The sequence below is a fragment of the Rhinoraja longicauda genome, chromosome 7, assembly GCF_053455715.1.
Source record: "Rhinoraja longicauda isolate Sanriku21f chromosome 7, sRhiLon1.1, whole genome shotgun sequence".
NCBI lineage: Eukaryota > Metazoa > Chordata > Chondrichthyes > Rajiformes > Arhynchobatidae > Rhinoraja > Rhinoraja longicauda.
This window is the reverse complement of record NC_135959.1, coordinates 73,387,329-73,409,892: the sequence shown is the minus strand read 5'-3', so window position 1 is coordinate 73,409,892 and position 22,564 is coordinate 73,387,329. Positions and strand designations below refer to the sequence as shown.

General features: G+C 48.7%; 1 protein-coding gene across 1 annotated transcript; it reads right to left on the bottom strand.

The window, feature by feature from the left end:
* Positions 1 to 950: 950 nt before the first annotated feature.
* Positions 951 to 21,038, bottom strand: LOC144595605 (cytoskeleton-associated protein 2-like). The gene is made up of 9 exons (XM_078403180.1): positions 20,509 to 21,038; positions 16,800 to 16,890; positions 15,258 to 15,324; positions 11,210 to 12,117; positions 7,963 to 8,149; positions 6,143 to 6,313; positions 5,922 to 5,994; positions 4,369 to 4,852; positions 951 to 2,455 (listed from the first exon to the last, which is right to left on the bottom strand). Exons 1-9 carry the CDS (start codon positions 20,558 to 20,560, stop codon positions 2,212 to 2,214), a joined length of 2,277 nt encoding a protein of 758 aa, XP_078259306.1. The 5' UTR covers positions 20,561 to 21,038; the 3' UTR covers positions 951 to 2,211.
* Positions 21,039 to 22,564: the final 1,526 nt, after the last annotated feature.

Sequence of the window (22,564 nt, the reverse complement as noted above, 5' to 3'; positions counted from 1 at the left end):
GGAACAGCACTCCATATTTCGCTTGGGCAGCTCACAACCCAGCGCTATAAATATTCCGTTCGTCCCCACCCAATTTTCCGATTACTTTCAGTCTTCTTGATACATTTTACTGACTGTATGCCACATTCTTACCTTTCCCACAGTTAACATTTCCATGAGCATTGTCTGCTTTGATCTGTCATTTTCACACCTCACCCTTTCATATCTCGTCTCCCTCAATCCTGTCTGAAAAATTGGTCTCGACCCGAAATATCACCTATTCCTTCTGCGCAGATACTGCCTGTCCAGCTGTTACTGCAAAATTTTGTGTCTATCTTCAATGTAAACCAGCATCTGCAGTTCCTTCCAAACTTGGCAATAGGAATGAGAAGATATTAAGATGTAGAAAATATTATGGTATCGGAGAGCTCACATCGATTGTTAATGCACAAAGCTTCATTCAGTTTGCTTCAGTCCAAAGGGTCCGACCTGAAACGTTGCCCATCCATGTTCTCCAGAGATGCTGCCTGGCCCGCTGCGTTACTTCAACAAGTTATGCAATTACCATCATCTACAGTTTTGTTTCTACAAAGTGTTGCTGCCAATCGACTCCTCCAGCACTTTGTGTCCTGCACTGGATGTGTGCAGACAGTATTTTTCTCAAGATTTAAAATAACCTTTTTTTAAAGCTGGAGGACCAGCCTCTCAAAATCCACTTGGGTAGCTTATAACCCAGTGCTATGAACACTGGGTAAGTAATACGCCCCCCTCTCATTCCCGTGACCACCCCCTCCTCCCCACGCATTTCTCCCACTATTCTCAACCATACTACGCAAAGAAAATACACCTTGAAGCAGGGTGACAAAGTGACCATTTAATGAAGACAGGTAACACAGCATTGAGAAAACACAGGTCAAAAGGAACATCAACTTTACAATAAATGATCCTTGAATTATTATCACAAGTACAGAATGAAGAAAGGACAATATGCACAAAATGTTACTGAAGGCAAATACAAGATTACATTTTACTGCAAGCAAAAAAAAGAGAGATTTAAACACCAAAGTAGTACTGCTGCCTCGTGTTGCATTGGCAGCTTGTCAGTACTCCCTCATCAATGAAGTTTCCCCTTTTTCACCAGGAATGCATTTGAAATTGAATGACTCCAAACATAACTGATGTCTGTGGCCTGGTAGTTCAAAGGTGTTGTTTTGGAATCCAGTTTCAAACTTGTCCCTAGTGAAAATGGGAAAACTTAATGCAAAATATGAAGGAAACGAGGATGCTGGCACTCAATAAGGAATCCTAACCATCACAACTCAAGGTAAAACTGGAGATGCTACAAATTGATATTCTAACAATAGAAATTTATTGTTTTGCAAGGAGAGCAAAATTGATCTGTTATTTTGAAACTAAAAGTTGGCAGTGGTTCTCTTTTGCTTGCTGTGTTGTAATCTTACCTTTGTCTGGGTAGAAAAGTTTTTATATTTAAAGTTAGTGTTGATTAAGCTTAGTCAATCAAGTACAAAGCCTGTGCTTTTTTCACAATGGTACGCGCATCCTCGACTGAAATACATTTTTAGAAATATTAATAATTACAAATTACTCAACTTAAAATAAATTTTACTTAAATTATGTGGCCGAGACCCTAAAATGGCTGTAGGACATTGATCCACCAGACACAAGGATTTATGTGCATGCCGGCAACTGTTGTCTTTTAAACTGTAAAGATTATTAAATATATAAAGTTTTATTATATACCCACATACTCTAGGAAGTCTTAATACCAAAATTCTGCCACCTTCCCTCTCAATAGCTTGTTCTACAGCTCGAGTACAACTTGCTTCATATGCAACAGCTTTCTGTTTAGAGATCACAGATAATGTGCCAAAGTGTTACTTAAAACATTTTTTAAAAAAAAGATTATTTTTGTGATGGTCACTTCGACAAATACAGCCATCCATTTAAAAAGAGTGATTTTAATTTTGTTAAACACCAAACACACATCAAGATATCAGCATTTTAAAGCACGGCAGCAGGAAATCCTATAAACTCAAGGCCTCCCGCCCACTTAATCCAAATTCCACTTTCCACTGGAAATAGCAGGACAAACAATCCTTGCTTTAGCGACGTCAAGTGAAAGGGAACCCTATCACGTGAAGCTGAACTGCACTGTAACTACAAGTTGCCAAGGAACACAAGGAGCTTTTATTAACAGTTAGAAATCTATCGTCAGTCCATAGAGATGTTGGTGAATTCCTGGAGGGCGTTGTTCATCTTGAACATGTAGGCAGTGGTCCCGCCCGCCAGGTTTCTCAGGTCATTCAAGGAGGAGATGCAAGGATCGTGGTCCTGCAACATCGAGGGTAGTTGCTCAGATCCCTGCTCGATGCGTCGGGAGCGCCGCACGGGAGTCAGGTACCTCAGGTCCTTGATATCGGAGCTGCAGTTATCCTGATGAACTGGGTTCTTGGTGCTGCGGGGGAAAACATTCAGTTGGTTGTTACATTTACTTTAGAGATTCAGTGAGGAAACAGGCCCTACAGCCCAACAAGTCCACGCTGACCAGTGGTCATCCTGTAAACCAGCACAATCCGACACACCAGGGATAATTAACCCAAGCCAATTAACCTGTACGTCTTTGGAGTGTGGGCAGAAACCGGCGCACCCAGAGAAAACCCACGCGGTCTGAGGGAGAACGTACAAACTCCGTAGACAGGATCCTGTAGTCAGGATCGAACCCGAGTCTCTGGCGCTGTAAGGCATCAACTCTATCGCTGCGCCACTATGCTAAATTATCGAATGCAGAATCAGTGACCTTAAAACACTCAAAAAGTTTATGTCATCATTGTCATGCCAACCAAGACACAGTGCAAGGCTTTTGTTTGTGTGCTATCCAGTCAGCGGAAAGACCGTACACAATCACAATCAAGCTGTCCATAGTACACAGATGCGGGATAAAGGGAATAACATTTAGTGCAATATAAAGTCCAATTAGAGATAGTTCACAGGTCTCCAGCAAAGTGGATGGGAGGTCAGGACTGGTGAGAGGACTGTTCAGTTGCCTGATAACATTGCATCAGATTATTAGAAATTGCAATCACAATGCATCATGGCCTGGTTTGGGAACAGCTCCATCCAAGACCACAATAATTGCAGAGAATTGTGGACACAGGACAGACCATCAAGCAAACCAACCTCCCTTCCATTGACTCCATCTGCACTTCACTCTGCCTCGGCAAAGCTGCCAGCATAATCAAGGACAAGTCGCACCTTGGCCACTCCCTCTTCTCCCCTCTCCCATCAGGCAAGTGGTATAGAAGTGTGAAAACGCACACCTCCAGATTCAGTGACAGTTTCTTCCCAGCTGTTATCAGGCAACGGAACTATCAAATCACCACGAGAGAACAATGACCCATCAGACTATTTTAATTGGACTTTATCTTGCACTCAATGTTATTTCCTTAATCCTGTATCTGTACATTGTGGACAGAGGAATTGTAATCATGTATTGTCTTTCTGCTGACTGGATAGAATACAAGAAGCTTTTCACTGTACTTCAGTACACCCGACAATAAACCTAAACTAAATTAGTTATTAAATGAAATGTATTAATTTTATTATTAAATTTAGAAGTGTTACTATTACAAATTACTCTAGTTTAAAAAGTAAATTCTATTTTAATTAGCTGGTCAGCCCCTTACACAGATTGGAGGAGGACAAGTATAAAATTAAACATGTAAAATTATTAAGGGATTGGACACGCGCCCAACATGTTCCCAATGTTGGGGGAGTCGAGAACCAGGGGCCAGAGTTTAAGATTAAGGTGTAGGCCATCTAGAACTGAGATGAGGAAAAACGTTTTCACGGAGTTGTGAATTTGTGGAATTCTCTGCCACAGAAGGCAGTGGAGGCCAATTCACTGGATGCATTCAAAAGAGAGTTAGATAGAGCTCTTAGGACCAGCGGAACCAAGGGACATGGGGAGAAGGCAGGAACGGGGTACTGATTGTGGATGATCAGCCATGATCACATTGAACGGTGGTGCTGGCTCGAAGGGCCGAATGGCCTACTAATGCACCTTTTGTCTATGTACCCAAGTAGAAAGAAACCACAGGTGCTGGTTTACACCGAAGATAGACACACAATGCACTCCCTCACATACAAACCCTCACGGTTGGTGTCTACGGCAGTCCATCGTCCTACAAGAGTAACTCAGCAGGTCAGGCAGCATCTCTGGAGAAACCCATAACCCATCCTTTCTATGCAGATATGCTGTCTGACCCGCTGAGTTCCTCTTGTAGGACAATGACCTGCCATAGACCCCAACAGTGATTGTTTCTATACATACTGGCACCTGTAAGTCGATTAAATGAAAGTGTTGTTTACCTTTTCAGTTTAGGCGTTGCTTTCACGTTGTATTTAACAGATGATCCTCGGTTCTTTCCTTTACTTGGTGTCATTATCTGCTTTATCGGGGTCTTCAAGTCTTCAATTTTGATGGTTCTGAACTTGCAGTTCTCTTTGCTGTCACCTTCAGCGTGGGACCAGCAGCCTTGCTCACTCTGCCCATGCCCGTGCCTGGCTGCAGACTCCATCCATTGCCGCGTACACCGCTCCTCTTTGACGGCGGCCGTGGGCTCAGCACCCTCAGAGGCCCCTCCATCGTCTCCGCAGAGACTCGGCTCGCCGGCAGCACCGGGACACGGCAATCCCTGCCGCTGCGGCGACGCGCTCCCCATTCCGCCTGCAGCCCGCACGCTCTCCCCTTCGTCACCTGCCCGGCCCATGTCCCCCTCCACAGCTGCCCGCTCACTCGTGGAGTCTAATGGGAGAGTCGCGTCAGCATCTGCTCCATCTTCCTCACCTTCACCTTGGACACAAGAGATGCAGCATTAATCAAACTCCAGACCACTGCCATCTGGTCAATAGGGCCACGGGGTCCTACAGCACAGAGACAGGCCCTTCAGCCCAACTCGCCCATGCCGACCATCTACACTAGTCCCACCCGAGGCTTTGTCCCATCCCCACCTCTCTTTTCCAGCTTTCCCCTTTCTACTCCATCAGTCTGAAGGATGGTCCCGAACCACTCTGTCCACTCCCTCCACAGATGCTGCCTGACCCATCGCGTTCCTCCAGCACTGCGTGCTTTGCTCAGGGTTCCAGCATCTGCAGTCTCTTGTGTCTCCAACATTAATATTGCAGACAATCTGATTGCTTGTGTGGGAGGATCCAAACCAGAAACATCAAGGCAGAGCATGCACCACGGGTTAGATTATTCATTCAGAGAATAATGCGAATATCCCGGTGGGTGATGGAGAGACAAGGAACTGCAGATGCTGCTTTGCACAGAAGGGCAAAGTGCTGGAGTAACTCAGCGGGTCAGTCGGCATCTCTGGATAACATGGATAGGTGACGTTTCGGGTCAGGCCCCTTCTACAGACCGACTGTGGAGGATGGGGGAGAAACCTGGGAGAGAGGAGGGGCAGGACAATGTGTGGCAGGTGATAAGTTGATACAGGTGAGGGGGATGGCTGGACAAAGGCCAGAGATGAGAACGGAAGGTGTGAGACAGACTGATTGAAGAGTTGCGAATTGTGAAGCCAGAGGAAAGAATGTAGCAGGAGGGGGAAGAGACAAATAGACAAAGGGTTTAGGTGGGGGAAGAGAGGTGGGGCGGGGAGAGGGAGGTCCGAGGTGACCTAAAACTGGAGAATCCAATGATCATACCGTTGGTTGTAAGCTACCCATGTGGAAGATGAGGCGCTATTCCTCCAGTTTGCGTGTGGCTTCACTCTGGCATTGAAGAGGCCCAGGACAGGAAGGTCAGCGTGGGAATGGGAAGGGACGCGAGGATGGTCAGTGACCGGGAAATTGGGTGGGCCTGGGCGGGGTATGAGATGCCTGGCCGGTTCACCGCACCTGCCTGCGTGTCCACTCACCCCTACACGGTTTCTTGGGAGTCTTGGTGTTCCTCAGAACGTCAGCGAGTGTGTTACGCAGCTCCTCCGCCGGCTGAAAGACAACATGGGTAAAACGTGCAGCCGTTCACAACGCCAATTCCCACACGGCCACCAGCCCAAGACACATTCCCCTCGCCACCCTGGCCCTCGGGGGGGGGGGGGGGGGGACGACGACAGGGGGCAGCCAGCGGTGTCCGTACCTGTGCTCCGGATCGAACAGCTCGCTCGTAAACAGCCATCACATCGTGGACCAGGCCTTTGCGCTGCTCCAGGTACGCCAGGCAAATCCAATACCGTGCAAACTTCTTGGCCTTTGGGACACGCTCAACGAACGTCTCCAGTGTCTGCAGAACGTCTGCACTCGGACAGCCCTGAGGAGACACAACCAAGATCAGAAACACTGGCGCGGGGATGCCCAGATCATGGAGGCAGGGCCCTGCACACAGGCCCCAAGCCTGTGCCCTCCAGTTTCAGAATCCTCCACCCTGGGACGAAGACTGTGACGTTTACTTCATCCATGCCCCTCATGATCTTGTACATGTTCACCTCAGTGGGGTCACCCCTCAGCCACCACGGCCTATCCAACTTCTCCTTGTAACTCAAGCCCAGGTAACATCCATTCTGTGCATCATTCTCTCGACACTGACATATCATGTCTGTGCTCTCTAGCTTTGGAATCAGACTGATCTTTATGGACAATGAACCGAAGACACTGGCTTATAAAACGACAACAACAAAAAAGTGTTGGAGTAACTCAGCGAGTCAGGCAGACCCACACCACCCTGGCCACGCTCTCATCTTGCTGCTACCATCGGGGAAGAAGGCACAGGAGCCCGAAAACCTCGTGGCTTCCAGGTTCAAGGACAGCCTCTTCCCAGCAACCATCAGGCTCTTGAACACTGCACAACACTAACCTCAGCAACTATGATCTTCTGTGGACTGTGTCTTTGGTTGCTCTACGGACTTCAGTTTTAATAAGTTCTATTAGTGGAATTAGGCCATTCGGGCCATCATGTCTACTTGGTTTATCTATCTTTCCCTCTCAAGCTCATTCTCCTGCTTTCTCGCTACAACCCATTGCCCCGACACCCGTACTAATCAAGAATCCAAATCTCCGCCTTTAAAATACCTAATGACTGCGCCTTCACAGCCCTCTGCTGCAATGAATTTCACTGATTCTCCACCCTCTGATTAAAGAAATTCCTCCTCATCTCCTTTCTAAAGGTAGTCCTTTTATTCTGAGGCTCTGGTCTTTGGTCCTAGACTCTCCCACTCATGGAAACATCCTCTCCACGTCCACTCCATCCAGGCCTTTCACTATTCAGTAAGTTTCAACGAGGTCCCACGTCATCATTCTAAACTCCAGCGAGTACAGGCCCAGTGCCGTCAAGCGATCATCATAGACAATAGGTGCAGGAGGAGGCCATTCGGCCCTTCGAGCCAGCATCGCCATTCAATGTGATCATGGCTGATCATTCTCAATCAGTACCCCGTTCCTGCCTTCTCCCCATACCCCCTGACTCCGCTATCCTTAAGAGCTCTATGTAGCTCTCTCTTGAATGCATTCAGAGAATTGGCCTCCACTGCCTTCTGAGGCAGAGAAATCCACAGATTCACAATGCTGTGAAAACGTTTTTCCTCATCTCAGTTCTAAATGGCCTACCCCTTATTCTTAAACTGTGGCCCCTTGTTCTGGACTCCCCCAACACTGGGAACATGTTTCCTGCCTCTAACATGTCAAACCCCTTAATAATCTTATACGTTTCGATAAGATTCCCTCTCATCCTTCTAAATTCCAGTGTATCATATGTGAACCCAATCATTCCTGTATTGGGATCATTCTCGTAAACCTCCTCCAGACCCTCCCCAATGCCAGCACATCCTTCCTCTGATATGGAGCCCAAAACTGTTCACAATGCACCAAATGCAGCCTGACCAGCACCTTAGAGAGCCTCAGCATTACACCCCTGTTTTTATATTCTACTGCTCAAAATAAAAGACTTGGCTCAGTTGCACTCACCTCCTGAATGCGGTTCAGACACTGGGAGAGAGTTTGGTTGATCTTGTTGACCAGCTCACTCTGGTTTTCCTCTTCCATGATTGTGGTCCAGAGGGACTTCACCGGCTCAGCCACGGGCTTCTTCTTCGGCAAGGGGGTCAGGTCCGAGCGTTTCACTGGCCTCCCCTTGGACACTGGCTCCGTTCTCCTTCACAAGGTTGGTAAATAAATTAAACGTGCAGACTTCAGAAAACCCCAGGCATTAAACCCCAACCCAGAGTCATGCAGCATTTGTAGGCAGAGGGACAGGTCCTTCAGACCACCATGTCTGTGCGACCATCATGCCCACTGATACTAACCCTGCTTGCCTGCGCTAATCCAATATCCCTTGACCCAGCTCATACCCGTACCTGTCCAGATGCCCTGTAAATGTTTCCGCCTGTCGCCCCGGCTACCATCTTGTTACAGATACCAACCAGAATTTACCCCTCCGATCCTTTTCAAAAAAAAATCCTCCCTCACCCTAAACCCTCTAGTTTTAAACACCCACTAAAACTTAGTCAGAGGGTGGTGAATCTGTGGAATTCTTTGCCACAAAAGGCCGTCAATGGATATTTTTAACTCAGAGATAGATTCTTGATTTGTACGAATGTCAGAGGTTTCGGGGAGAAGGCAGGAGAATGGAGTTGAGAGGCAAAGATAGATCAGCCATGATTGAATGGCAGAGTAGACTTGATGGGCCCAATGGCCTAATTTTGCTCACATCACCTATGAACACTACCATGCACCATAAATCTTACTGTACACAGGCACAACTATACTCAAGTCCAAGAGTGTGAGAATGGCAGATTACAGAGGCCGTATATAAGAGTCGCCACGTTTCTGGCGCCAACATGTATCCTCCAAGTTTTAAAGTTCTTAAAAATGTAGAGTTCTGTCCCGAGAAGCTTCTAGAACTTCCACATGAATTACTTTGCCCCATCAACGACGTACGACTATTCAGAGGTGACTGAATAAAGGCACAATCCTAAAAAGTCACCGTCCACACGTCTCAAAGCCAACTAATTAATCATAGTCATTGAAGCTGGAGTTCATTGTCTATTGTTGTTTGTGTTTAAATACAAGAACCCCGATGTGGCTTGTGTTTGGAGATTCTAGTGAGGGGGTATCCAAGGTAGTGTCGACTTCTCCTGAAGAAAGACTTTTACATCAACCACCTTCAGCCTCAGTAGCCCAAGGTCACAGCTCAGTCTAGCCAGCGTTGGACGACTTTAACCTGACGTCCCAACTGTTCTCAGACGACTGCATGGTCCTTCCAGAAACTAGATTCTTCCAACCTACCACATCGCAGACCTTGCACTTTTCCCTCAGGCTCTAATGCTCCTACACTATATTCTACTTTCTGGCGTTTTTCTCTTTGCACTACCTGTTGTACTTGTGTATGGGTTGACTGTACTCGTATATGGTGTGATTTGATATGATAGGATAACAAGCACTTTTCAATGTATCACAGTACACGTGGCAATAACATACCAACATCAACTTCTGTACACAATGCCTCGGATGAAGGCGGCAAGCACATTGTCCAGGAGATAGACACAAAATGCTGGAGTAACTCAGCGGGACAGGCAGCATCTCGGGGGAGAAGGAATGGGTGACGTTTTCCGGTTGAGACCCTTCTTCAGATTCTATGTAAAAATTACTTCAGTGGGACAGGAGCAGGCAGAAACAATGAGTCTGCCAGGGCAGTTGCCTTTATGGATTTTGGGGAGAAGGTAAAACCGGGCCATGCGGGGCTGAAGAACAGTAAGGTTGAAGGCTGTGGAGGGCTGATAGCCGGAAGTGATAGAATCAGAGGTGGTCTGCGACATTGTGTGTCCATCTTCAGTGTAAACCAGCATCTGCAGTTCCTCCCTACACAAGCACGTGAAACACCTCCCTCACACCCTGACTAACCGTGTACTTGTATCCCCTCTCCCCCTGCATCCAGCAACACTCCCTGGGCCCTGTCTGCAACCCCTCACCCACTTGCCGCACATCCTGGTGGAACTTGGACAACCTTCTTCACTCTTTACTGTTCCACCTTCTTTGCAAAATCCTCCAGTGTGGGAGCACCACCACCCATGCATTCCCCACCAAGCCACACACCATTCCGACTGGGAAATCCACTGCCAGGCGCACATCTACACCCTGCAACTCCATCTACAGAGTGGAGCAACTATATCAGATGCCACCTCACCACCGCTTCCGCAAGGACAACTAGGTTTAGGTTTCTTATTGTCGAGTGTACCAAGGTACAGTGACAAGCTTTGTTTTGCATGCTATCCCATCAGATAATACTGTACATAGGTACAATCAAATTGGCACAGTAGTAGAGCTGCTGTCTTACAGCGCACGAGACCCAGGTTCGATCCCGACTACAGGTGCTGTCTATGAGGAGTTTGTACGTTCTCCCCATGACAGCATGCGTTTCCTCCGGGTGCTCCGGTTTCCTCCCACACTCCAAAGACGTTCAGGTTTGTTGATCAATTGGATTTGGTAAAATTGTCACTAGCATGCGGGATAGTGTTAGCGTGTGGGGTTATTGCTGGTTGGCACGGACTAGGTGGGCCGAAGGGCCCGTTTCCACACTGTGTCTCTAAATTCTAAAAGTCAAACTCAGGTACGATAGGTAGAGTAAAGGGGAAGATACAGAGTGCAGAATATAGTTCTCAGCATTGTAGCCCATCAGTTCCACAGACAAAGTGGGGAGAAATGAACATTCTCTGAAGTAATAAATAAATGTGGAATAGGAAAGATTGGCTTCCAGTGGGAATCGGACAGAGCCCCAGCCGTTATGAAAGTACCGTTCAGAAGCAGCAGGGATGGACAATAAGTGTCGACTTTGCCAGCAATGCACAGTTCCTGAACACAGATCGATGGAAAGGAGGGTATCACAAAATGCTGGAGTAACTCAGCAGGTCAGGCAGCATCTCAGGGGAGAAGGAATGGGTGATGTTTCGGGTCGAGACCCTTCTTCAGACTGATGGCAGGGGAGGGGGTGGGACAATTTGTTGTCGTCCCCCTCCGACATCAGTCTGAAGAAGGGTCTCGACCCAAAACCTCACCCATTCCTTACCTCCAGAGATGCTGCCTGACCTGCTGAGTTACTCCAGCATTTTGTGATACCTTCGATGGAAAGGAGGGAGCAATTCAAAGGGTCTGGATCACAATTCCTGCATTCTGCACAGTCAGAGGGAATGAATGAGGAGAGAGGACAAAGGCTTACCTTTTCTCTGTGGTGGGTGCGGTGCGTTTGATGGTGTTGAGGCTGCCCTGGTGCTTGGTGACGTTCCACGCTGGGGGTCTGCTGGTGTCCCTGGGGGTCTTAAGGGGCGGTGCGATGCTCTTCTTGGAGATGGTCTGAGTCGCCACGATTGCAGCGTCCCCATTGCCTGCCTGGCTAAAGTCTATCTTTATATTCAGGACGCTGGTGGTGGCAGGTTTCTGGCGGCCAGGGACGGTGGGTGATCCCCGGGGATTGCCGTGGAGTGCAGCGTTGGCGCGGCGCCCTGGGGCCGGCCGGCTCACCACTCCCTTTGACATGGGCTTGGCCCGCGGCACTTTGGCCCGCACCTCCGTGTCAGAGCGGGTGGTGGCGGCCACCCCCGGCCTCGCGCTCTGCTGGGAGGTCGACCAGAAGGACTGGACCTTGGACTCCACGATCCGGCCACGGAACGATCCCGGCGCGGGGGTCTTGAAGGCGGGAAGAGGCAGCCTGGGCCTGCCGCTCCTGGAGGCCAAGGATTGAGCCTGCTCACTCCTGAGGGCGAGGAAGGAGCGGCTCAGCGTGGCCTTCCGCTGTCTGTCCTGCATCTTTCCCGTCTGCTCCGCCACTGAATCGGGCTTCTGGTTGGGAGGCTTCCTCTCCGATTCCTCGGCCTGCTGGACGTTCCCCTCTGCCCTCTGCCCGGCGTTCGGTTGGTTGTCTGGGGCTGTTGACGATGGCACTGTCTTGGACCGAGCGATCTGGTTGGCGGGCTCGCGGGGTTCAGCTGTTGCCCCCTCACCCCTCAGCCTGGAGGCCTCCTCTGGCCGCCCGGACACCGTCGATTCACCGCCACTCGGGGGCTGGGGGACTGAACTGTGCGGAACGGGCACCTTTGGCTGTGGCTGCGGTGGCTTCCCTTCACGTGCCTAAAGGAGAACATACTCTCAACGTTAAATGTAGATCGTGCGGCACTTTCACCTCCCCACACAGAAGCAGAGATTCACAGCACAATCCCCACAGAACACAGCGCCACAGGGACAAGTCAGTGCATACATTTAAGGCGTTGATAGGTACACTCTGGATTAGTACAGGTGTCAGCGGTTATGGGGAGAAGGCAGGAGAGTGGGGATTGGAGGGGGAGGGAGAGATAGATTAGCCATGATTGAATGTCGGAGTAGATCTGATGGGCCGAATGGCCTAATTCTGCTCCGATCACTTATGATCTTATGAAAACTCAGATTATAACATCCAAAAATACAAAGCCATCCACTCTAATCCTGTTGCCAGGAATGGAGTGGCTGAGCTATAAGGAGAGGTTGGGCAGGCTAGGACTCTATTCCTTGGAGCGCAGGAGGATGAAGGGCTATCTTATAGAGGTGTATTAAATCATGATGGGGAATAGACAGGGTGAATGTACAGAGTATTTTACCCAGGGTAGGAGAATCAAGAACTAGAGGCCATAGATTTATGGTGAGGGGGGAAAGGTATAATAGGAACATAGACGTGACATAGCGTGATGGGGCCTAAAACATGCCTCTAGGAGTCATAAAGTCATAAGTGATAGGAGTAGAATTAGGCCATTCGCCCCATCAAGTCTACTCCGCCATTCAATCATGGCTGATCGATCTCTCCCTCCTATCTCCATTCTCCAGCCTTCTCCCATAACCTCTGACACCTGTACTAATCAAAAATCTAACTATCGCTACCGTAAAAATATCAGACGGCCTTCACAGCCTTCTGTGGCAAAGAATTCCAGATTCACCACCCTCTGACTAAAGAAATTTCTCCTCATCTCCTTCCTAAAAGAACATCCTTTAATTCTGAGGCTGTGACTTCCAGTCCTCGACTCTCCCACTAGTGGAAACATCCTCTCCACATCCACTCTATCCAAGCCTTTCACTATTCTGTATGTTTCAATGAGATCCACCCTCAGTCTACTAAATTCCAGCGAGCTCAGGCCCAGTGCTGACAAACGCTCATCATAGGTTAACCTACTCATCCCTGTTTTTGTATACAAGCCCTCTTGAAATAAATGCTAGCATTGACTTTCGACTTGCAGATTAATCCTGCACCAGCACTCCCAAGTCCCTTTGCACCTCCGATGTCTGGATTCTCACCCCATTTAGAAAATAGTCTACACCTTTATTCCTACTACCAAAATGCATGACTCCACAATTTGCTACACTATATTACATCTGCCACTTTGCTGCAGAAGGACTTGGACAGGTTGGGAGAGTGGGCAGAGTGGTCTGCTTTCCCTACACTACCTGCCCTTCCACCTATTTTCACATCATCATATCACAGAGTTTGTACGTTCTCTCTGTGACCATAGGCCAATTGGCTTGGTAAAAATTGTAAATTATCCCTAGTGCGCGTGTAGTATAGCGTTAGTGTGCGGGGATCCCTCGTCGGCACAGGCCTGCTGGGCCGAAGGGCCTGTTTCTGCACTATCTCTAAACCAAACAAGTTGTATCACTAATGTCACGACAATCCCATTGAAGTTGAAAACATGTACAGCAATCTTTAATTGGATTTAGAGATACAGCGTGGAAACAGGCCCTTCGGCCCACCGAGGCCGCGCCGCCCAGCGATCCCCGCACATTAACACTATCCTACACACTAGGGACAATTTTTACATTTACCCAGTCAATTAACCTACATACCTGTACGTCTTTGGAGTGTGGGAGGAAACCGAAGATCTCGGAGAAAACCCACGCAGGTCACGGGGAGAACGTACAAACTCCGTACAGACGGCACCCGTAGTCAGGATCGAACCCGAGTCTCCGGCGCTGCAGTTGCTGTAAGGCAGCAACTCTACCGCTGCGCCACCAAAAACAAATTTACATGAACATTCTGAAGCAATAAGGATGTGCTGGAAGGAGCTTACAGGACACAAGGAACTGTAGGAACATTGGCAACCAAGGAGGTAAAGAGAGAGTGGTGGCTGTAGAACGTGGACAGGGGTGGGGAGGGAACCATGTGACTGGTGGTGGGATCGCAGGTCTACTAGGAGACTCCATCTGGATATTTCAAAGAGGTTTATAGCCCTATTAATCAGGCATGTGAGTGAGGTAAAAAAGGAAAAGATCAGAGCGCTTGCACGTACAACGGGGGTCAAAAATTTGCACACAAAATTACCAGTTTCAAGACTCTTAGTGCATTTCAAAGTAAAAACAGACATTACAAAATAATGTGAATATGTCACTGTACACTAATAACATTTTGAAGTAAATTCACACATTAATTGATAATCAGCCCATAGTTTCTGCTGTGTTTTATATTTTAACCCTGTCTTAATTAATTTAGTTAGATAATCTTGCATATATATTGCTATCAATTTAATATTTACTCATTACAGTTCCACCACTGATTTTCTGGCACTCTTGGTTCCAGAGCTTTGCTGGTTTATCCAGCAGGCCAAGGAAGTCGGCTATGGGGATAGATGTGCTGGCTCCAGCTGGGCTGGACTTCCAGAGCCCCGGCCGCAGGTTGCAAATTCAACCCACCGATCGGCCGTGGAAGTCCCGATGAGGTCGAGATTGGCTGCCTTGCCCAGCCTGGGTGCCACATTTTCGGGAAGACTTCCAGGGTGCCGGGGGGGATTTCTCGTGGAACCCCTAGTGGCCAAATTGACATATATTGGCCGTGGAAGTCCCGATGAGATCGAAATTGGCTGCCTTGCCCAGCCTCGGTGCCACATTTCCGGGGAGACTTCCAGGGTGCGCGGGGGGGGATTTCTCACGGAACCCCTAGCGACCTCTAGCGGAACCTAGTGTTCATTACAAGTCTATACCGTTTTTCCCCCTCTTTTTAAAAAATCTGATTTTTCCGTTTATTTGGCAAAGTGAAAAACCCGGGAAACCATGCAAAAAGTGCAGAAAATGGATTTAAAAAACGCGGAAATCTCACGTGCCCGATTAATTAGCACAATTTCTCCTCGGCACGACACAAATGCAAGTTCATCATCAGAGGAATACGTTACTGCAGAGCTAGAAATGAACCATGGAATGTCCAAGTTATGATGTAGGCTTGGTCAAGGATCTGGGATCTGTTTCAAGGTACCCACCGGTAATTCCTGCCGCCATTTCGCTGCCCGATCTTTATCAAAGTTTGTCTTGTCCTTCAAGCAGATCCTTCAAATAAAGTGATTTGTGATCAGAAAAGCATGTGTGGCCACTGCTTATTAAATTTCCCATCTATGTTTTTTTGCAACATTGCCTTCAAAAAGCATTTGACGTCAGTGAGGCAAAATTCAACTTTTAAACGTTTTGATAGCAATGACATCACAATGATGACGTATCATAAAACAAATGAGGGGGGGGGTCACAGCATTGACAAACCTGCACAGGTACTGTCTAACACTGGACCAAATCAACGTGTGGATTCACTCAAATGCAACCAATATACAGCAGCAAGAGGTCCAGGTCAGACAGGTTTAGGTTTATTATTGTCACGTGCACCGAGGTACAGTGAAAAGCTTTGTTTTGCCTGCTATCCAATTAGATCAGATAATACCAGACATAAATACAATCAAGACAAACTCAAGTATAATAGGTAGAGCAAAGGGGAAGATACAGACTGCAGAATATAGTTCTCAGCATTGTAGCGCATCAGCTCCAGAGACAAAATCCAAAATGTCCGCAAAAGGGGAGACATGTACATTGTCTGACGTAATAAATAAACATTGTGACTGAGGAATAGGAAAGATTGAGCAGTGCCTCAGTCCTTATGGAAGTACCGTTCAGAATCAATATAATGGACAATAACTGTAGGCTTGGGCACCAACACGAAGAGATAGACACTTCAGTTCAAATATGTTTGAGACTCGCACGGCACAGAAACAGGCCTTTCAGCCCTCGAGACTGCTGACCATCAGGACCCCATTGGTGACCTTATTGAGGTGTACTCGCTCACAGCCTCTCCACCCCCCCCCCCCTCCCCCAGAGTAGAGGATTCTAAAACTAGAGGGCATGGGCTTAAGGCAAGAGGGGAGAGGTTTAAGAGAGACCCCAGGGGCAACTTTTTTTTACTCAGAGGGTAGTCCGAATCTGGAACGAGCTGCCAGAGGAAGCGGATACAATTAAAATATATTTGGACAGATATGTGGAGGGGAAGGGTTTAGAGGGATATGGGCCAAATGCAGGGCAATTGGACTAGCCCAGTATGCCAACTTGGTCGGCATGGGCAAGGTGGGCCGAAGGATGAAGCGTCTCTTCCTGTGCTGTACAAAATGTCACCGAGTAGTTATTTAAAACTCTGCATTTACAAACTGCAATAAAATTCCAAAATGGCAGCTCGGTCTTCCCGTTATTCGATCATTAAAATAAAGATGGACAGCCAAGCACAACTTCCGACAAGCTTCAAAATGGGCATGTACTTGCAAAGATCTCTCACACTGGCCTCAAATTAAAGATTGACATTCATAGACCCCCGAGAGAGACAGCCCTCACCTCTTTCCCATCCCATCCTCCCCTTCCCCCCACCCCCCCCCCCCCCCCGTGGAACCCCCAGTGAGATCAATTGCAATCCTTGGCTGATCAGTGGGGCGGGTAGTTAGGAAGGGAGGGCACAGGCTCTATTGAAAGGCAGCCCCTGGCAACGGCCTCACCTGCTGTCCAGCCGGCAGCGGGCCTGCTCCGCCACACTGTTGGCGTATCTCTTCCGCTGACGAAGCTCCTCCAGCTTCTGCTCCTTTTGCTCTGCGGCAGAAGAGAAACCACAGGCTCACCTCACCAAATGCACAATGAATGCACCCTTCCTTCAGAAATAAACTTCATGCAGAATAGCAAGACATTTATAGGTTCACAAGTGATAGGAGCAGAATTAGGCCGTTCAGCCCATCAAGTCTGCTATTCCATTCAATCATGCCTGATCTATCTCTCCCTCCTAACCCCATTCTCCTGCTTGTTCCCCATAACCCCTGACACCCGTACTAATCAAGAATCTATCAGTATTTATTCACAAAATGCTGGAGTAACTCAGCAGGTCAGGCAGCATCTCAGGAGAGAAGGAATGGGTGCCGTTTTGGGTCAAGACCCTTCTTCAGACAAGGGTCAGGGGAAAAGGATATAGACTGTGATGTAGAGATATAGAACAAATGAATGAAAGATATGCAAAAATAATGATAAAGGAAACAGGCTGTTTGCTAGGTAATAACAAGAAGCTGGTGCATCTTGGGTGGAGGAGGAATAGAGAGAGAGGGAATGTAGGAGTTACTTGAAGTTAGAGAAATCAAGAATCATACCACTGGGCTGTAAGCTGCCCAAGCGAAATATGAGATGCTATTGCATTTAGCCTCACTCTGACAATGACCTGGGACAAAAAGGTCAGTGTGGGAATGGGATGGGGAATTAAAGTGTTTGGCAACCGGGAGATGAGGTAGGTTCAGGTGGGCTGAGCGAAGGTGTTCAGCAAAACGATTGCCCAGTCAACGTTTAGTCTCGCCGATGTATAAGTGTCCACATCTGGAACAATGGATACAGTAGATGAGGTTGGAGGAGGTGCAAGTGAACCCCTGCCTAACCTGAAAGGCCTGTCGGGGTCCCTGGACAGAGTTGAGGGAGGAGGTATAGGGTCAGGTGTTGCGTCTCCTGCCAGGGCAGTTGTGTTTATGGATTTTGGGGAGAAGGTAAAGCCAGGCCGTGCTGGGCAGGGGAATGAGGTTGGAGGATGTGGGGGGGGGGGGGGGGGCAAGAGAGCCGGAAGTGATGAAATCAGAGATGATCTGTGAGATGATAATAATACAATAATAATAATACATTTTATTTATATAGCGCTTTTCATATACTCAAAGACGCTTTACAGAGATTTTGAGAACATAGGGAAATGAATAAATAGATAAATAAGTAAATAAATAAATGAACAGAGAAAGGAGACAGAAGGTGAGGTGACCTTCAGTGGTTGAAGGCAGTACTGAACAGGTGAGACTTCAGCGATGTTTTGAATGTGGTGAGTGTGGGGGAGTCTCTAACGGTTTGGGGTAGTGAGTTCCATAGGGTGGGAGCAGCGATGGAGAAAGCCCTGTCCCCCCAGGATCTGAGTTTAGTCTGGATGTGGGGGGATAGGAGATTGGCAGCGGCAGAGCGGAGGGTGCAAGTGGGAGTGTGCCTGTGGAGGAGGTCGGTCAGGTAGGATGGGGCCAGGTTATGGAGGGCTTTGTAGGCCTGGCGCTCATCTGTGTGATCATGGTCCAAGGGGAAGTAGGAGGAGGAGGTGCCCGAGTGTTGGCACCTGGCCTCAGTCCAGTAGAGATCAGCACACCAGACTACCACGGCACCTCTCGTCCACAGGTTTGATGATAATTTTGGGGTTGCTGGAAGGTAATCGGAGCTGTACGTTCAGAGGGGGAGGGGTTAGGGGGCAAGGGGAGTGTAAACATCGAGTTGATGGGTGGATCGGTGCTACCTCCTGCACCCATGCAGAACTCATGGAAACATAGAAAGTAGGTGCAGGAGTAGGCCATTCGGCCCTTCGAGCCTGCACTGCCATTCAATATGAGGAGGATGCTAGGAGGCTGCAGAGTGACTTGGATAGATTAGGAGAGCGGGCAAATGCACGGCAGATGCAATATAATGTGGATAAATGTGAGGTTATCCACTTTGGCGGCAAGAACAGGAAAGCAGAGTATTACCTGAATGGTGGCCAATTAGGAAAAGGGGAGATGCAACGTGACCTGGGTGTCATGGTGCACCAGTCATTGAAAGCAAGCGTGCAGGTGCAGCAGGCAGTGAAGAAAGCGAATGGTATGTTAGCATTCATAGCAAGAGGATTTGCGTATAGGAGCAGGGAGGTTCTGCTGCAGTTGTACAGGGCCTTGGTGAGACCGTACCTGGAGTATTGTGTACAGTTTTGGTCTCCTAATCTGAGGAAAGACATTCTAGCCTTAGAGGGAGTACAGAGAAGGTTCACCAGATTGATCCCTGGGATGGCAGGACTTTCATATGAAGAAAGACTAGATAGACTAGGCTTATACTCGCTGGAATTTAGAAGACTGAGGGGGGATCTTATTGAAACATATAAAATTCTTAAGGGGGTGAAGAGGCTAGATGCGGGAAGATTGTTCCCGATGTTGGGGAAGTCCAGAACCAGGGGTCACAGCTTAAGGATAAGGGGAAAGTGTTTTAGGACCGAGATGAGAAAACATTTCTTCACACAGAGAGGGGCGAGTCTGTGGAATTCTCTGCCACAGAAGGTAGTTGAGGCCAGTTCATTGGCTATATTTAAGAGGGAGTTAGATGTGGCCCTTGTGGCTAAAGGGATCAGGGGGTATGGAGAGAAGGCAGGTACAGGTTACTGAGCTGGATGATCAGCCATGATCATATTGAATGGCGGTGCAGGCTCAAAGGGCCGAATGGCCTACTCCTGCACCTATTTTCTATGTTTCTACGATCATGGCTGACCATCCAGCTCAGTAACCTGTACCTGCCTTCTCTCCATACCCCCTGGTCCCTTTAGCCACAAGGGCCACATCTAACTCCCTCTTAAATATAGCCAATGAACTGGCCTCAACTACCTTCTGTGGCAGAGAATGGACTTCATTAACTTCACCAATTTCCATCTGCACTCAAATTCACTTTGACCATCTCTGACACCTCCTTCCCCTTTCTATATCTCACCATCTCCATCACAGGAGATAGACTATCAACTGACATCTATTACAAACCCACTGACGCCCACAGCTATCTAGACTACACTTCTTCCCACCCTGCCAGTTTTGTAAAGACTATCCCCTACTCCCAATTCCTCCGTCCACACCGCATCTGCACCCAGTACGAGATGTTCCATACCAGGACATCCGAGATGTCCTCATTCTTGTTCCCCTCTCCCACCAAAGATGTGGCCCTCACATGTGCCTCCTCGGTACCCCGTAGCCCTGCCCTTTGCTCCCCCAGTCGCAACAGAGACAGAGTCCCTCTAGTGGCATACAGTACATAATCCTCCAACACTGTCGCCACCTCCAACGGGCTCCCACCACCAGCCACGTCTTCCCATCTCCACCCCTTTCCTCAGAGACCGTTCCCTCCGCAACTCCCTGGTTAACTCATCCCTTCCCAGCCAAACCCTTTCAGCTTTGAACCAGTTCTCCTCGTCTCTCTGACGGTGGTTCTGTGAGACTTTCTCTCACTGCCCCCCCCCCCCCCTCTGTGGTCCCACCACGCCCCCCCCGCACCAGACTGAAGGGTCCCGGCCCGCAACGCCGTCTGGATCATTCCCTCCACAGATGCTGCCTGACCCGCTGGGTTCCTCCAGCACTTTGTGTATTTGTTTGCGGGTTTGAGTCTCACCGCGCCGGCCACAATGACCCCCTTGCTCCGTACCTTGGTAAGACATGGCGTTGTGCGGTCTCCCCGCCGTCCCAGCGCTCGCCATCACCCGCCTGCCTTGTGTAGCAGCCCCGGTATCTCCGACAGTCACCGGACCAACGAACTGCAGCCCCGGTCCCCTCTGCTCTGCCCTCGGCCGCTCCTCCGACAGTAGCGCCGGCCGCGGCTCCACCACCGGCAGCCCCGCCCGGTATCTCCTACTCTCCTCCACCGGCAGCCCCGCTCACTGCTGATCCCGGGTTAACTCCAGCAGCCCGGCGCTACACTGCTCCAGCCCCAGCCCCAGCCCCACCCCCGGCTCTGCTCTGACTCTGACTGTCCCAGGTCTATCCTCCTCCAGCAGCCGCAGCCCGGCAGTGCTGCACTGTCCCACCCGGGTTGCTGCTCTGCTGCGGGTCGCTGGGTGTGCTGTGCTCTACTCCACTGTCCTGTGTGCTCTACTCCGCTGTCCTGTGTGCTCTACTCCGCTGTCCTGTGTGCTCTACTCCGCTGTCCTGTGTGCTCTACTCCGCTGTCCTGTGTGCTCTACTCCGCTGTCCTGTGTGCTCTACTCCGCTGTCCTGTGTGCTCTACTCCGCTGTCCTGCTCCGCTGTCCTGTGTGCTCTACTCCGCTGTCCTGTCCCGCTCCGCTGTCCTGTGTGCTCTACTCCGCTGTCCTGTGTGCTCTACTCCGCTGTCCTGTGTGCTCTACTCCGCTCTCTCTGTATTATCTCCGCGGTTCCCGCCAACCGCCGCTTGTTGCCATTTGATTCTCCCTCCCGCCCGCTCATTGGCCGCTGCGCTCCTGTAGCGACTCAAACCCACCAATCAGCGGCGCGCAGGCGCACAGGATCAGGAAATATATTTGAGGTATTATTTCACAAAATGCTGGAGTAACTCAGCAGGTCAGGCAGCATCTCGGGAGAGAAGGAATGGGTGACGTTTCGGGTCGAGACCCTTCTTCAGACTGATGTTTGAGGTATTCTCCCATATCTGCAGACAGACTATAAATACTGATGTGCACACAGCTATCTTTGGAATACCACCCCCAAACTAAGCTTGCATCATTGCTTGCTCGCAGGCTTATTCTTTTTAACTGGAAGTCAATAAAAGCTCCATCCTTTTTGCAGTGGTTAAAGGAGGTGCTCTCCGTTTTACCCCTGGAAAAGATCAGGTATAAACGGTGCAAGGCCCTGCGAAAACTTCGTTCTGACCTGGAACCCTTTTATAGATTTTATTAAAGATTTTTCCTTTAACTGAAAATATTGTCTACACAGTCATAATCATTTATTTATATTTGTATGCTGCTGTTGCTAACATTTTTTTTTGAGCCTTGGGGATGGGGAGGGGGTATATATGTCCTGTACTGTCCTGTACTGTTTGTTGGTGTCTTGTGTAAATTTGTGTAAATTTAAAAAAAAATAAAATCAAATAAAAAATAAAATGTGATGCATACATACCTACACTGATACAGAAGTGCTAGCTTTTAGACATGAATAATGTACCATAGTTTAGTTTTGAATTTAACATATAATTGAGGGGGTCGGTGCAGTGCGAACCCTCGCTTTTGTGAAAAATGGGTTACATGCATTAACACTGTGAGAGAGGGGTAAAAAGGGATAATTGATTTAGACTAAGGATCCTGAGAAATAGCTGACTCGACCATGCTCGACTAAAAAAAAGGACCCTGAGAAATAACTGACCAGACCGTGCTCGGCTAGAAGAAAAAAAACCGCAAGAACAAATGGTGAAAGTCCAAGGACAAGTGTTAGAAGATAATCAGAGAACTGGGAGGAAGGCCAAAATAATCAGAGAACTAGGGGAGAGGGAGGGCATGAACTACTCTGTACTGCGCCTGCAATAAATGAATATTGCAAAAACGCCCCGCATGACAAGATGCCTCATTTAAATGCACATGCGATGTATGATGTGGGAGGCAACAGGGGCGATGACGGTAGATTGTGCACCTCAGTGCTCCGATTGGAAGGAGCCCAGAGGGGAGGAATTTAAGGTGTGACAATTGTAAAGTGAAGTGAATAAAAAGAAGGGATTTTCCCGACCTCGGTGTGT

Coding starts and splice junctions, on each gene's coding strand:
- LOC144595605 (XM_078403180.1), bottom strand. CDS start 20,560: ATGGCGAGCGCTGGGACGGCGGGGAGACCGCACAACGCCATGTCTTAC. Junction 16,891..20,508: donor CAACGCCATGTCTTACCAAG/GTACGGAGCAAG, acceptor CTTCTGCCGCAG/AGCAAAAGGAGCAGAAGCTG. Junction 12,118..15,257: donor AATGGCGGCAGGAATTACCG/GTGGGTACCTTG, acceptor GTTCTCCTTTAG/GCACGTGAAGGGAAGCCACC.